General features: G+C 46.3%; 1 protein-coding gene across 3 annotated transcripts in view; it reads left to right on the top strand.

Annotated features, from left to right (window-relative positions):
* The window catches only part of GART (phosphoribosylglycinamide formyltransferase, phosphoribosylglycinamide synthetase, phosphoribosylaminoimidazole synthetase), a 1,418,226-nt gene that overhangs the window by 976,324 nt on the left and 427,600 nt on the right, over window positions 1–14,302 (top strand). For all 3 annotated transcript variants that reach the window (XM_069636266.1, XM_069636265.1, XM_069636267.1), the window contains exon 15: window positions 12,384–12,635. In XM_069636266.1, coding sequence (XP_069492367.1) covers window positions 12,384–12,635 — 252 coding nt within the window. The remainder of the gene's footprint in view (window positions 1–12,383; window positions 12,636–14,302) is intronic.

The following is a 14,302-nucleotide window of genomic DNA, read 5'->3' on the forward strand; positions in this document are numbered from 1 at the left end:
TGCAAATTCCGCAATATCAGTCCAGTCACCAAATAACGGTACGCAAAGCAATGCGTTTACTGGGCATGTTGGCGTCATGTATTTACCCGTTCCCCCACGCGCGCCTGCGTCCCATGCAGGAATGGTTGGCGAAACAGTGGTCTCAGGCAAGTGGTCAGTGGGACGATCTAGTGGTCGTTTCGCCAACACTAGTACAAAGCCTTCACTGGTGGACAAGAGAATCTTGCACAGGGAAAACCCTTTTACGATCCCGAAGTACAGGCAGTAGTCACTACCGATGCATGTCTGACGGGGTGGGGAGCTCACCATCTCCACCACACAGCTCAGGGTCTCTGGTCTCCCTCATTGGCCAAGAACCACATCAACCTGCTAGAGCTTCTGGCAGTATTCAGAGCGCTTCAAGCGTTCGAGCCCCACCTACTAAACCTGTCAGTGCAAATCCGGACGGACAGCACAACAGCCATGTTCTACCTGAACAAGCAAGGAGGGACTCGTTCGCCAAATCTGTCCAAGCTTGCCCAGAAAATCTGGATATGGGCACTCAGACGGAACATCTTCCTGTCATCACAACATGTTCCAGGGGAGCTCAATTCCCTAGCGAATGCTCTGAGCAGAGACTCCCTCCCAGAGGAACACGAATGGGTTCTACACAGAGAGGTCGTAGAAAATATCTTCTCTCAGTGGGGTTTCCCCACTATAGACTTATTCGCCACAAGCGAAAACAGACAATGCCCAGGATTTGCAGCCAGGTTCCCCCAACCAGACTCCCAGGGGAACGCCCTGTGGATGAACTGGTCAGGGATGTTTGTGTACGCTTTTCCACCAACTCCTCTCATCAGGAAGGTGGTGAACAAGATGAACAGAACAGAGAGTCTATGACGCTCGTCCTAGTTGCTCCCATGTGGGCAAGACAACCGTGGTTCCTACACCTACGCAGGATGGCGGTGTGCGAGCCCATCAAACTTCCAGCCTGGTACAACCTACTGTCCCAGCACCAAGGTCAAACAGTAGTGCATCAGCAACCCAACTCAATGAACCTGGCAGCATGGATACTGAGGTCATAGAGTTTGGACATCTCAATTTACCACAGAGGTGTATGGACATCCTAAAGGAATCTAGGAAACCAAACACAAGGCACTGTTACTTTGACAAGTGGAAGAGATTCGTTATCTGGTGCCAGAGTAGACAAATCAACCCAGTTGATTGCACTCCTGCCACTATTGTTACATACATGCTCCACCTGCTAGACGCAGGATTGGTTTTTAACTCACTGAAAATACACCTGGCAGCCCTGTCGGCATACACCACTTCCCATAACAAGGTCTTGTGGTGGAAAGTACCAGTAGTTAAAGCCTTCATGGAAGGAGTAAAGAGACTTCACCCTCCTATTTCGAACCCACCACCGGGATGGGACCTTAATGTGGTGCTATCTAAGCTCATGGGACACCCTTTCGAGCCCATGCATAAAAGCAGTCTCAAACACCTGACTTATAAAACGGCCTTCTTAGTAGCTATTACTTCTATAAGAAGGGTTAGTGAAATTCAGGCTCTGTCGGTGCAGGATCCCTTTTTTACTGTCCATAAAGACAAACTGGTTTTACGCATACACCCTAAGTTCTCACCTAAGTTTATATCTAAATTCCACGTAAACCAGTCCATCGAGCTTCCGGCTTTCTTCCAGGACCCTCAAAGCTCGGCTGAGGTGAAACTACACACCCTAGATGTGCGTAGGGCGGTCCTCTACTATGTAAATAAAACCAGACCGCTAAGGAAAACAGATCAACTGTTTGTCTCCGTAGCTACAGGCAGAGAGGTGGATTGCGTCTCTAAAGGTGCCATCTCGAAGTGGATTATTAACTGTATCCAGCTGTGTTACTCACTCTCTGAAAGAACTCTGCCTTTCACGCCAAGAGCCCACTCTACTAGAGGCATTGGGGCCACTCTGGCTTTCATTGCAAATGTACCCCTTGACACCATTTGCAAAGCAGCTACTTGGAGCTCTATTCACACTTTCACTCAGCATTACTGCATTGACACCCATTCCAAGGCAGATACAAAAGTGGGACAAGCGGTTCTAAGACACTTATTTGCTCATGACCCTTCTCACATCCCACCTCCTTCAGGTACTGCTTGCTAATCTATGCACAGCATGTGATCTAAGCAGATTCCACAAGCCTCAGAAGGGATACATTACTCACCGTAATCGTATTTCTAATGCTTGTATCTGCTTAAATTCACATGCGACCCACCCTTCCTCCCCTCTGAGAGAAGGCGCATGGTTGCTTGTAGTCTTACCTTTCTATGTTTGTTTTTCGAAGTCGAAAAATGGGCGTCGACACAGGGCGTGCCAGTAATACTATCCCTAGTGTGACGTCCCCTGTACCCATGATCCCTCGCGCGTCTAGGATCCCCAGATTGTTTTTTTCCGCCATTCTGGTCGGAAGCACTTCATCGGAGTTCCCTGGCTTTGCCATATTTTCACTCTAAACTAATTCTAATTTGCCCCGTTTGACCAACCTTTCGTCGATCAACATCTCGACGCCGAACCGGGGAGGAGATCAACGTCGAATACCCGACGGATTGGGCCTTGAGGCTTCCGCCTCGGCTCGGGCCTGGGCCGCTGGCCTCGGCCCTACAAGTAGGGAGAGTGGGGGTGGTACACTTCCACACTCGACACCTTATTACCTACACACACTTGCCCGCTGCCCACAGGCGCGTATGGAGGGTACGCCCTTTCAGTTTTGCCCCAAGTGTAATAAGAAATACCCTTGGGTAGATAAGCACGCTACGTGCAACCTTTGCCTACCCAGAGACCACCCCGAGACGGGTTGCAGGGCCTGTAGTAGGTTTAAGGCCAAAACTCTTAAGGACCGCTCCACCAAGCGTTGGGCCCACCACGCCAAGCTAGCAGCTATGGAGGCGGAGGGTACCTTCAGCGACGGCAGCGACGCCGAACTTTCGGACGGCGAGGGCACCAAGGCGTCGAAAGACAGCCGAACGCACGTCCCCGGCCTCGGAAGGTCGTCCGTCCCGGCGACTATGGGGAAGTCCCCCGGCGACAAAAGCGTTACACATACACACGCTAAACACAAAAAATCCACCCGAGATTCGACGTCGTCGAAACCTCGGAAAGAGGCACAGAAGGAGCGGTCCGAAAGGACGTCTTCTGGGCGGTCCCGGTCGAGGTCGCCGCACGACGTCAGGCAAGCCTCCACACTTGCACAGAGTGCCTCGACCATTAATATCCCGGAAGATCATTCGTCCGGAGACGAACACGACTTCCACCCCCAGCCTGCACCCCAGGAAAAGGGTACATCACTTGGGAGTAAAGAGGGCCCAGTTTCGAAGGCTAGTTCGAAAGACAGGGATTCCACCTCCGATCCTCGACGCCAGGCGTCGAAAGATAAGGGAAAGGGGAAACACACTTCCACCCACGGGGAAGGGGGTAAACAGCAAAGGAAACAACCCTTGCAGTCCTCCACTACAAAAGAACTGACCAAGTCTTCTCAGGGCCAATCCATAGAAAGTCCCAGCAAGGTCACCCCAAGCTCAAAACTCTGGTCATGCGAGGACATTGACAGAGTAATGTCAAGGATGTCTTCCTTGGCGAATTTTTTCGAAAGACACCCTGAACAACTCATAGCTTTAAACCCTCAGGAAGATTCTCCCTCAGGGTCAAGGGACCCTATCCCCTCAAATAAAAGACCCCGGGTCGAGACACCATTTAGGCCTTTAGACCCCATCGAGGTCCAACCCTATTCTTACCTCTTCCCTACAGACCAAGGAAACTCTTCCCTTATAGAAGGTCAGGAAATTGACACGCCAGAAGATCCTGCAGGATCAGATTATTACGGCGAAGACGAAGACGAGGATGAGCCAGAAAATAGCCCAGATATTTTCAGAATGGACTCACCAGTCGAAAGGGAAGCCCCAGTGTCTGATTCCCCGATAGATAATCAGCCCCTCCTGAATGAACTGCTCTTTCGGGCAGCTAACCACTTCCACATAGACACACAAGGTGCCCAGGAAGAAAGGGACTTTGCGGAAGAACTAATAGGGGAAAGGAAGCCAGTAGCCCAGACCATTCCCATCCTAAAATCTGTTCAACGCAGAATAGCACCATCCCTTGTCAACCCAAACCTGACAAGACCTGTAAATCCGAGAGTGGAGAAGCTGTTTAAAGCAGCCCAGTCGGACCCCCTATATATTAAAAGTCAACTTAAGCCAGACTCTCTAGTAGTAACCAACACCCGCAAAAGAGCTGGTACACCATTATCTTCCTCTGAGGCTCCCCCCGACAAAGAAAGTAAAAAACTTTATGGTTTTGGCAGGAAAGTAGCTTCCACGGCAGCCTACCAAGCCAGAATCGCGAATTCCACCACACTGTTGGCTAGCTACAACTGTCACCAGTGGGAAGAAGTGGCAGCACTAATAGACTCTGCTCCCGAACCCCTTAAAAGCCAGCTAGCTCGCATTTGTGCGGAAGGAAGAAACGTGTCAGGCTGCACTGTAAAAGCAACTCTGGACGCCGCTGACAATGCGGGTAAACTTATAGCAGAGGGGACTGTCATCAAAAGGCATGCTTGGTTGAGGCAGTCGGGATTCAAAGCAGAAACACAAGCTGCGCTCTTAGACAAACCAGTGGAAAGTGATCTCCTGTTTGGGAAGGCAGTCGAGGACGCTCTAAAAAACGCTAAGGAAGAATTCGACACCCTCAAATCCCTTGGCCAGTTAACTACCAAACCACCTAACCAAAGAGGGAATGGCAATTTTCGTCGCTCCCGCGGCCAAAATTCCAATAGAGGAAATAGCTACTCCCACACCCAGGGTACACAGTGGAACACCAGCTCACAACAGTCTACCCAGGCGTATGGTAGGGGTAGTAAAAGAGGACGTGGTAGAGGCAGAGGCAGCCCCAGTAAAGGAGGAGGCACGCCTCCACCAAAGCAGTGACGCTCAGTTCAGGGTCCCTTCCCATGCAACCCCAGTAGGGGGACGAATATCAAGTTTCACCCAGGCATGGGAAGGGATAACATCCGACAGATGGGTGCTGTCAACAGTATCCAATGGGCACTGCATAGAACTACTGCAACGTCCCCTAAACCATCCTCCAAGACAAAAAGTCCACTCTTTACAACATCAGAAGATCCTCCTCGAGGAGATCGCCATTCTGCTAGAAAAGGACACGATAGAACTCGTCCCGGGACACCAGGTAAACAAGGGTATCTATTCAACTTACTTCCTTGTGCCAAAGAAAGATTTAACAATGCGCCCAGTTTTGGACTTACGGCCTGCCAACAAGTATGTCAAGCCCCAAAAATTCCGTATGACCACACTACAAGAGGTAATCCCACTCCTAAAAAAGGGGGATTACATGGCAACCTTGGATATGAAAGATGCCTATTTTCATATTTCCATGCTCCCGGCGCACAGGAAATACTTGCGCTTCAAGGTGGACAGTCGCCACTACCAATTCAAGGTACTGCCCTTCGGGATAGCTTCAGCACCAAGGGTATTCACCAAGGTACTGGCGGTGGCAGCTGCACACCTACGCAGGGAGGCAATCCCAGTGTACCCTTATCTGGACGACTGGCTCATAACGGGGGAAACCCCAGGAATCTGCAGGTCAAACATTCAGAGGACCATCGACCTCCTCCACGAATTAGGCTTCTCCATCAACGAGAAAAAGTCAAGTCTGGTGCCAAGCACCTCAAAACAGTTTCTAGGAGCTATCCTAGATACTCAGAAAGGATTAACCTTCCCTTCGGAAGAAAGAATTCGGAACACACTTCTGCAAATTCCGCATTATCAGTCAGGTCAACAGATAACAGTACGCAAAGCTATGCGGTTACTGGGCATGATGGCGTCATGCATTTACCTGGTCCCCCACGCGCGTCTGCGCATGCGTCCCATGCAGGAATGGTTGGCGAAACAGTGGTCTCAGGCAAGTGGTCAGTGGGACGATCTAGTGGTCGTTTCGCCAACACTCGTACAGAACCTACTCTGGTGGACAAGAGAAAATCTCGCAAAGGGGAAACCCTTTTACGATCCCGAAGTACAGGCAGTGGTGACTACAGATGCATGCCTGACGGGGTGCGGAGCTCACCATCTCCACCACACAGCTCAGGGTCTCTGGTCTCACTCAGTAGCCAAGAACCACATCAATCTGCTAGAGCTTCTGGCAGTATTCCGAGCGCTGCAGGCGTTCGAGCCCCATCTACTAAACTTGTCGGTGCAGATCAGGACGGACAGCACGACAGCCATGTTCTATCTGAACAAGCAAGGAGGGACTCGTTCGCCAAATCTGTCCAAGCTTGCCCAGAAAATATGGATATGGGCACTCAGACGGAACATCTTCCTGTCATCGCAACATGTTCCAGGGGAGCTCAATTCCCTAGCGGATGCTCTAAGCAGAGACTCCCTCCCAGAAGAACACGAATGGGTCCTTCACAAAGACGTAGTAGAAGATCTCTTCTCTCAGTGGGGTTTCCCCACTATAGACCTATTCGCCACAAGCGAAAACAACCAATGCCCAGGATTTGCATCCAGGTTCCCACAACCGGACTCCCAGGGGAATGCCCTGTGGATGAACTGGTCAGGGATGTTTGCGTACGCTTTCCCACCAACTCCTCTCATCAGGAAAGTGGTGTACAAGATGAACAAGGAATCGATGACGCTCATCCTAGTTGCTCCCATGTGGGCGAGACAACCATGGTTTCCACACCTACGCAGGATGGCGGTATGCGAGCCCATCAGACTCCCAGCCTGGTACAACCTTCTGTCCCAGCAACAAGGTCAAACAGTGCATCAGGAACCCAACTCTATGAACCTAGCAGCATGGCTCCTGAAGTCATAGAGTTTGGACATCTCAAATTACCACAGAGGTGTATGGACATTCTAAAAGAGTCCAGGAAACCAAATACAAGGCACTGTTACTTTGACAAGTGGAAAAGATTCGTTATCTGGTGCCAGAGTAAACAAATCAACCCGGTTGATTGCACTCCTTCCAACGTTGTAACATACATGCTCCACCTGCTGGATGCAGGGTTGGTTTTTAACTCTCTGAAAGTACACCTGGCAGCCCTCTCAGCCTACACCACATCCCATAACAAGGTTTCGTGGTGGAAAGTACCAGTGGTTAAAGCCTTCATGGAAGGAGTAAAGAGACTTCACCCTCCTATATCGAACCCACCGCCAGGATGGGATCTCAACGTGGTGCTATCTAAGCTCATGGGGCCCCCCTTCGAACCCATGCATAAAAGTAGTCTCAAACACCTGACTTATAAAACGGCCTTCTTAGTAGCCATTACCTCCATAAGAAGGGTCAGTGAAATTCAGGCTCTGTCAGTGCAAGATCCTTTCTTTACTATCCACAAGGACAAACTGGTTTTACGCACACACCCTAGATTCTCACCAAAATTCATATCCAAGTTCCATGTAAACCAGTCCATCGAGCTTCCGGCTTTCTTCCAAAACCCACAAAGCTCAGCTGAGGTGAAACTACACACCCTAGATGTGCGTAGGGCGGTCTTATACTATGTAAATAAAACCAGACCGCTAAGGAAAACAGATCAACTGTTTGTCTCCGTAGCTACAGGCAGAGAGGGGGATCGCGTCTCTAAGGGCGCTATCTCAAAGTGGATTATCAACTGTATACAGCTGTGTTACTCTCTTTCTGAAAAGACTCTGCCTTTTACGCCAAGGGCCCACTCTACCAGAGGCATTGGGGCCACTCTGGCTTTCATTGCAAACGTTCCCCTTGACACCATTTGCAAAGCAGCTACTTGGAGCTCTATTCACACTTTTACTCAGCATTACTGCATTGACACTCATTCCAAGGCAGATACACAAGTGGGACAAGCGGTTCTAAGACACCTGTTTGCTCATGACCCTTCTCACATCCCACCTCCTTCTTCTGGTACTGCTCGCTAATCTATGCACAGCATGTGATCTAAGCAGATTCCACAAGCCTCAGAAGGGATACATTACTCACCGTAATCGTATTTCTGATGCTTGTATCTGCTTAGATTCACATGCGACCCACCCTTCCTCCCCTCCGAGAGAAGGCGCATGGTTGCTTGTAGTCTTACCTTTCTGTCTATCTGCTTGGACTATCTGTACTCACGCTACTCCTCATGCTACCTCATGTCAGGAAAAACACAATCTGGGGATCCTAGACGCGTGAGGGATCATGGGTACAGGGGACGTCACACTAGGGATAGTATTACTGGCACGCCCTGTGTCGACGCCCATTTTTCGACTTCGAAAAACAAACTGTAATACTCCGCAGCTTCCACTAGATGTCGGCCTATGCACAGCATGTGAATCTAAGCAGATACAAGCATCAGAAATACGATTACGGTGAGTAATGTATCCCATATATATATATATATATATATATCTCACTCTCAGCCCCCACCAACACGCCCCTGTTTGGGGGTCCACAGAAATGGAGGGCAATTTGATAAAAAGAAATTCACTTCCTAATAATAGAGGTTCGACGCCTCAATAAATTGAGATCCAATTAAAAAGTCTGTTCCTGGCATGCTGTGTAAGCAGTATTGCTTGATGCAAAAGTAAATGGTTATCCAATGCTGGAACAACCCAACAACATCTCCCAACTGCTTCCTCTGCGTTTGAAACCAAACGCATACGCACATCGTGAACCTTGTACCAGCGCTTACCCCAATAGGAATTTATGGGAAACATAGAAACACTGTAAACCAAAAATGAAACTGCAGAACACATGCAAGTGCGCATTTCTAGGTCAATTCTATCAATAACCTATCATGAAGTAAACTAAAGATGAACAAATACTTCAGGCAGCAGCAGTGCTGGTCATTGAGCAAAACATGTCTCCACGTTTCTCGGATCCAGGGAATCCATTTGCACCCTTCAAGGATTTTAATGTTTTACAATTTGCTTTTGTTGCTGCCGGTAAGTCGAGCAACTGACCCACTGGAAAGCCTGAACATGATCCTTTTGCATATTTGCAAATAGTGGGTGTTTACAAGTGCCCAAGAAGCATGTAATAACAGCCTTGCACAGTTGCCTTCAGTAATCGGGCCCTTCTCCACTTTGTAGGTCTCTTAAAGGATCAAATGTTGTCCTGTGATACCCCCTGGGCCTTTTGCGTGTGGGGGGAAAGGCAGGTAGTCTGGGATGCTCCCCGTACTATCCCCAGTTCCAGCACCACACCGCAGGTGGCGGCCTCGTTGGTTAGACTCTCACCCACAGCAAAGGTCAGACTGAGAACTTTGTCAGAGGATACAGGCCCTACTTGTGGCATCAACCAGAGACACTAAGTGTCCTGCAGGCTCAGAGAAACTTGGTAACGGGCACATGGCCAAAAGAAGGGCATCCCAGTCATCGAAAAGAGATGCGTGGATCCTGTCTCTTTTTGTTAAACATTAAGAACACAATTACCTGCTAGAACACATTGAGAAATTCCTCGTCTGTGTGACTGTATCTGTTAACTGTGCATTTCACAACCAAGACCCTCATTGGTGTGCATTTGTTTTCATAATGAAAAGATAATCGAGCCACCATTCTCACAAGACCCCCAAATCTAGTTGAACCCAACCAACCCTACAACTTTCGGAACCTCCACCTGTTAGATATCTAGACCTATATAAATTATATGTATCACTTATGTTCTGAACCATTGCAAACATTACCAGTTAGATATCTAGCTTTATATAATTTGTATGGATCACCTATGCTGTGAACCACTGTAGCCATTTCCTGTAACTAATGTATTAACTATGACTGTAACCTCTTGCAACCTAGGGCTTCCACCGTCCCCATGTAAGCCAGCGCCCAGATGCTCCTGGGTTTGGTGCGCTATATAAATGACAAAATAAATAAATATCAGGTCAAGCAATGCTTTCAGGGGCTAAACTCATCCTCCCCAGTCAGAGTAAAAAGAAACAATGGTTAAACTGCCCAACCAGCAGTGCTGGAGTAGTTCCATCAGAACATACCAGCATGAATACTACCTTTGGATCCTGGGTTGGGGGATTATTCAAGATAATCACCCACAGGTACCTCCCTAGTCCGAGGTAGAGATTCCTTGGAGCGCAATTCCCAAAACATTCTACTGGGGGTCTTTCTGTTCTGCTTCCTCTTCCTTTGGGGCTTTAGGTCCATTTTCAGATCTCCAAGTTCTTGTGGTCTTGTCTGGACTTCCCTGAGGTTGCTAGCTGCAGAATTTGCACTTGTATGGTTTTGGTACTTCCCATTGATTTTATTCATTTTTAAATTGCTGTTCTGTATTTGGGACTGTGATTTTGACATGGTGACTAATTTTTGTAACATTGTAATCACTTTTCCTGAAATGTATGGGCAAGGCAACTGTTGCTAAAGTGTTACAATATTTCTTGAAGGGCTTAGGGGGAAGGCAAACATTTTAAACAAAAGCCATATGTATTACTTGTAATATTATGCCTATGGGGAATTTTAGCATATTTTCCCTGCCTGGTAAAATTGTTTCCCTTTTTCCCTCATCCCCTACCATATGTGTTATGTGCTGATCAACAGCTCTAGGGCCCTCCACATATACTTGAATTGGGTTGTATCTTTAGGACACTATACAAATGTGTAAGTGCCCATAAAGGGCGTACCTGATAGCAAGGCATTATGGATCCCTGCTTCTCCCCACCCTCTTATTTTATATTGGGTGCTTACCTATGTTAGCGGGCCCACATATAGACATTGGGGCTAGGGGAGTGTTTTTAGCGACAGGACTGTTTTTAGCATATGCTTTGTATTTTTGTAATATTGTGAATAATTAAGTAAGTACTTATTTGACTTGAAAGAGTTTGGTGGGACTTTATCAATATGTTTCAGTACATCAGTGTAGTGTATCTTCTGGAGATAGGTGAGTGGACTTATTGTACCTTTGTGTCAGCCTAATACCCCTAGCCGAGAGTTGAGCCATGGAGCTTTGTCTGCATTACCTACTTTGAGAGGTCTGTCTTCCCTTTATTGTTAGGTGTGTTAGCCTCCAGTTGGGGTTAGTTGTAGTGCCCCCAACCGAGGGTACTACAAAAAAACTGCCATAACACCCAATAAGGAACCAATATGATTTGTTCTGTGCCCGCTTCTAGAAGTGCGCTTCAAGAGACTCACATTAGTGGTAATTGAGAAATGCAGGGAAGCCATCAATTTAAAAGGTGTGAAAGCAATGCATTAGCGAAATGTCGATGCCATCCTCCACTCAAGCTTTGCACTCAAAACCTGATGGTAAACTCAAGCTGTTTACCTGTGACCTTCTGCAGACATTTTCCCATACGTTAGTGTTGACCATGAAATAAGCACCAACCCATTGTGTATTACATATTTTGACACTTTCACTCTTGGATCACTGACATATTTGCAAAATCAAAAAATCTATAGTCATTCTTATTTAACCAAAAAGCACTTTAATTTTGTGCCACACTGCCAGGAACCCACATTGGTGCTATTTGTACTCGCTGACCTTCCTTTTTACAAAGTGAGGGTGATTTTTTTCACTGATTGAATTGTTCATATATTGAGTGAGAGTGATTGATTTACAGATAGTGATTTAGTGGCGTACTGAGTCGCAGTGAATTATGTGCAATATGCAAACAAGACCACTTGAGACTGTGCTGAGGGGACCCAAAATATAGGTCTGCATGGTCTCATGATGGAATGGTTGTAGCCGACTGCAACCCCTGTAGGCCCAGCGTAGCACTTGGGCCTCCTTGATAGAGACCACCCAACCACCCTTGTTTTTGCATCCTACTTAAAGCAATGCTTGTAAGGTATTCACAGGGCTCAGCAGGGCGACATGTGGCGAGAATATCCTGAAAGTGAAACGGGCAAATATCCATTGTTCGGGAACCCAGAAAGCACTACATCCTCATAACTAAGTTATTGAGGCATTTTGAGTTGACCCATTTGTTATTGGGACCCTTATTTGTAGTGTTGATTCCATTAGAGCATATAGGCATTACTCTAACCATTCCTGATAACCAATAAAGGTGTTGAATTTTCATTTATGGCTTCTATCTTGATCCTACACCACGCAGGGCAGTAGATCATAGGTTTATAAAGCTGGTGATCCAGTACAGTGAATGTCGACAATGAAATCCCCCCTATTTAGACCTTGCTAAAGTATCTGGCAGTTGATGCATTTACAATGACTTGCAGTTGCTCATCTAGACCTAGGGAGATATGTGGTGATTTCAACTGAAAGTGGCTGTACCCAATGATAATGGAACTCGTTGCTGTCATTCATGCTTTAGTTTGAACTATAATAATACAGCTACTAAAAAGGTGGTGTATTCTACTTCAATGTAATCACTGTTACCAATTGTTTTGTAATTGAAATCTACTTTATTTTTCTTTTGTCCATCCAGGAGGAGAGACTGCTGAAATGCCTGGCATGTACGCAAACGGGGAGTATGACCTGGCTGGGTTTGCTGTGGGTGCAGTGGAACGTGGACAGATGCTGCCGCAGCTGGACAGGATCATGGCTGGGGATGTAGTTATAGGAATAGCATCCTCGGGGGTTCACAGCAACGGCTTTAGCCTTGTGCGAAGGATTATTGAGAAGTCTTCTTTACATTACACCTCTCCAGCGCCCAGTGGATGCGGGGACCAAACCATTGGTAAGATGCATTTTACAGTACATTATTTTGCAGTGCAGGATGGCGTGGTAGGTCGTCGTATGTTGGCAACAGGCCAGATATGGTGCTCCCGCTGAACATAGTGGTTTTGGAGCTATGCAAGAGTGTGGCTGTCTGCCTAATGAACCTTTATGGAATATTTGACTTATTTATTTTATTTTTATTGATATAGCTGATAAAATCAACTTTACAATATAATTCATTCATTAAAACAAATGTTATGAAATATATATTACTACACAATAAAACTTAAACAATAATCAATTGCATATAAATCAGATAATACAGCGTCAAAAAAACAAACATCAGTATCAACATCAACCGCCCTGTCCGATATCAGAACGTTATACATTTAAAACGTAAATAAGACAAAACAAAAAAATATCACAAAAACAAGAGAAAAGTGAGATCCACCTTAACCAATAAAATAAATTGGTAGAAAAGGAAATATAAAAGAATACACACAACATTAACTGTAGTTATCCTGTAACGTGTTAGCATTTATCTCATGGAGTTTTAACTCATATAAGAAGGCCAAGGTTCTGAGTCTTACGATCGTAGAATACCCAGAGTAAATCATTTTCCACAAAGTTTTTGAAGTACAGACTCCATACAACTCCACTATTGACTCAAAATGGACCCTACGTGGATTGACCAGTAGCACAAATTCAGTTAGAAGATGCTTTAAGTTTTCTTCAGTATTTTTTTGCTGGCAGAATCAACAAAACTTCACAGGTTCTTTGAGAATTTTGCGTCGCACCAGAATCTGTCTGGTGGGCCAAAGATTTAGCCTCAAACGCATGAAGTCATGTATATGGACTACAGACAGAGATTTAATCAAATATGCTTCTGGGATGCTATGTTTTTTCCTAGAAAATAGCTGTGCATCAAAATCACGATATTTTGAGCAATTAGCACTGGTGCTTTCCCAGTCAAAGGCAAACAGTCTAATTTTAACTTGTGTTGGGTTTTGAAAGAGAGATGTTAACGAAACGTCTACCCATGCCAACGCCTGAACCACCTGAGAGCGCCATTTGGTGATAAAGGCATCGGTCGATGAGAAAACATGTTCCGCCAAAATACCTAGAACAGAAGTTGTATAAGCCAAAAAGCATTTTCTGAACAGTGCGACTATTTGCCAAATGTATCTCATATATAGGGATATTAGCCCAAGCTCATTTCGTATGAAAGGGAGTGGAGTGCAAGATGGAAGCTTAAGTACCCCACACCAATATTTGCCCTCCAAAATTGACCATTTTTTTGTCAGTATGGGTCTAGTTTCAGCTGCATAAAGCAATATTGGTGTGGTTTTTTGATGATATGTCTAAGCAGGTGCAACATACCTGTTTCATATACAACTGCAAACTTGCCATATTTGCGTAATATAATCTTGGTCTGTTGTATGGCCGTGATTACTTTGAGTTAACAATTGACCATACAGAAGCACACCTCCATAACTTTTTGCACTCCTAAATAATTATAGGTTTGTACTACTTGTAATTTAGTCCCCATGAATGAGAGTACAAATGCCAGACTTGTACCCGTGTTTTCTAGATGGATTAAACAGCATGACCATAGTCTTCTCAAGATTGATGGACAAGTATTTCACCTGGGTATAGTCTGCAAGAGCATTCAAGGCTCTCTGGAGC

Source organism: Ambystoma mexicanum, chromosome 7p (genome assembly GCF_040938575.1).
Source record: "Ambystoma mexicanum isolate Mex_15411 chromosome 7p, UKY_AmexF1_1, whole genome shotgun sequence".
In the NCBI taxonomy this organism is placed as follows: Eukaryota; Metazoa; Chordata; class Amphibia; order Caudata; family Ambystomatidae; genus Ambystoma; species Ambystoma mexicanum.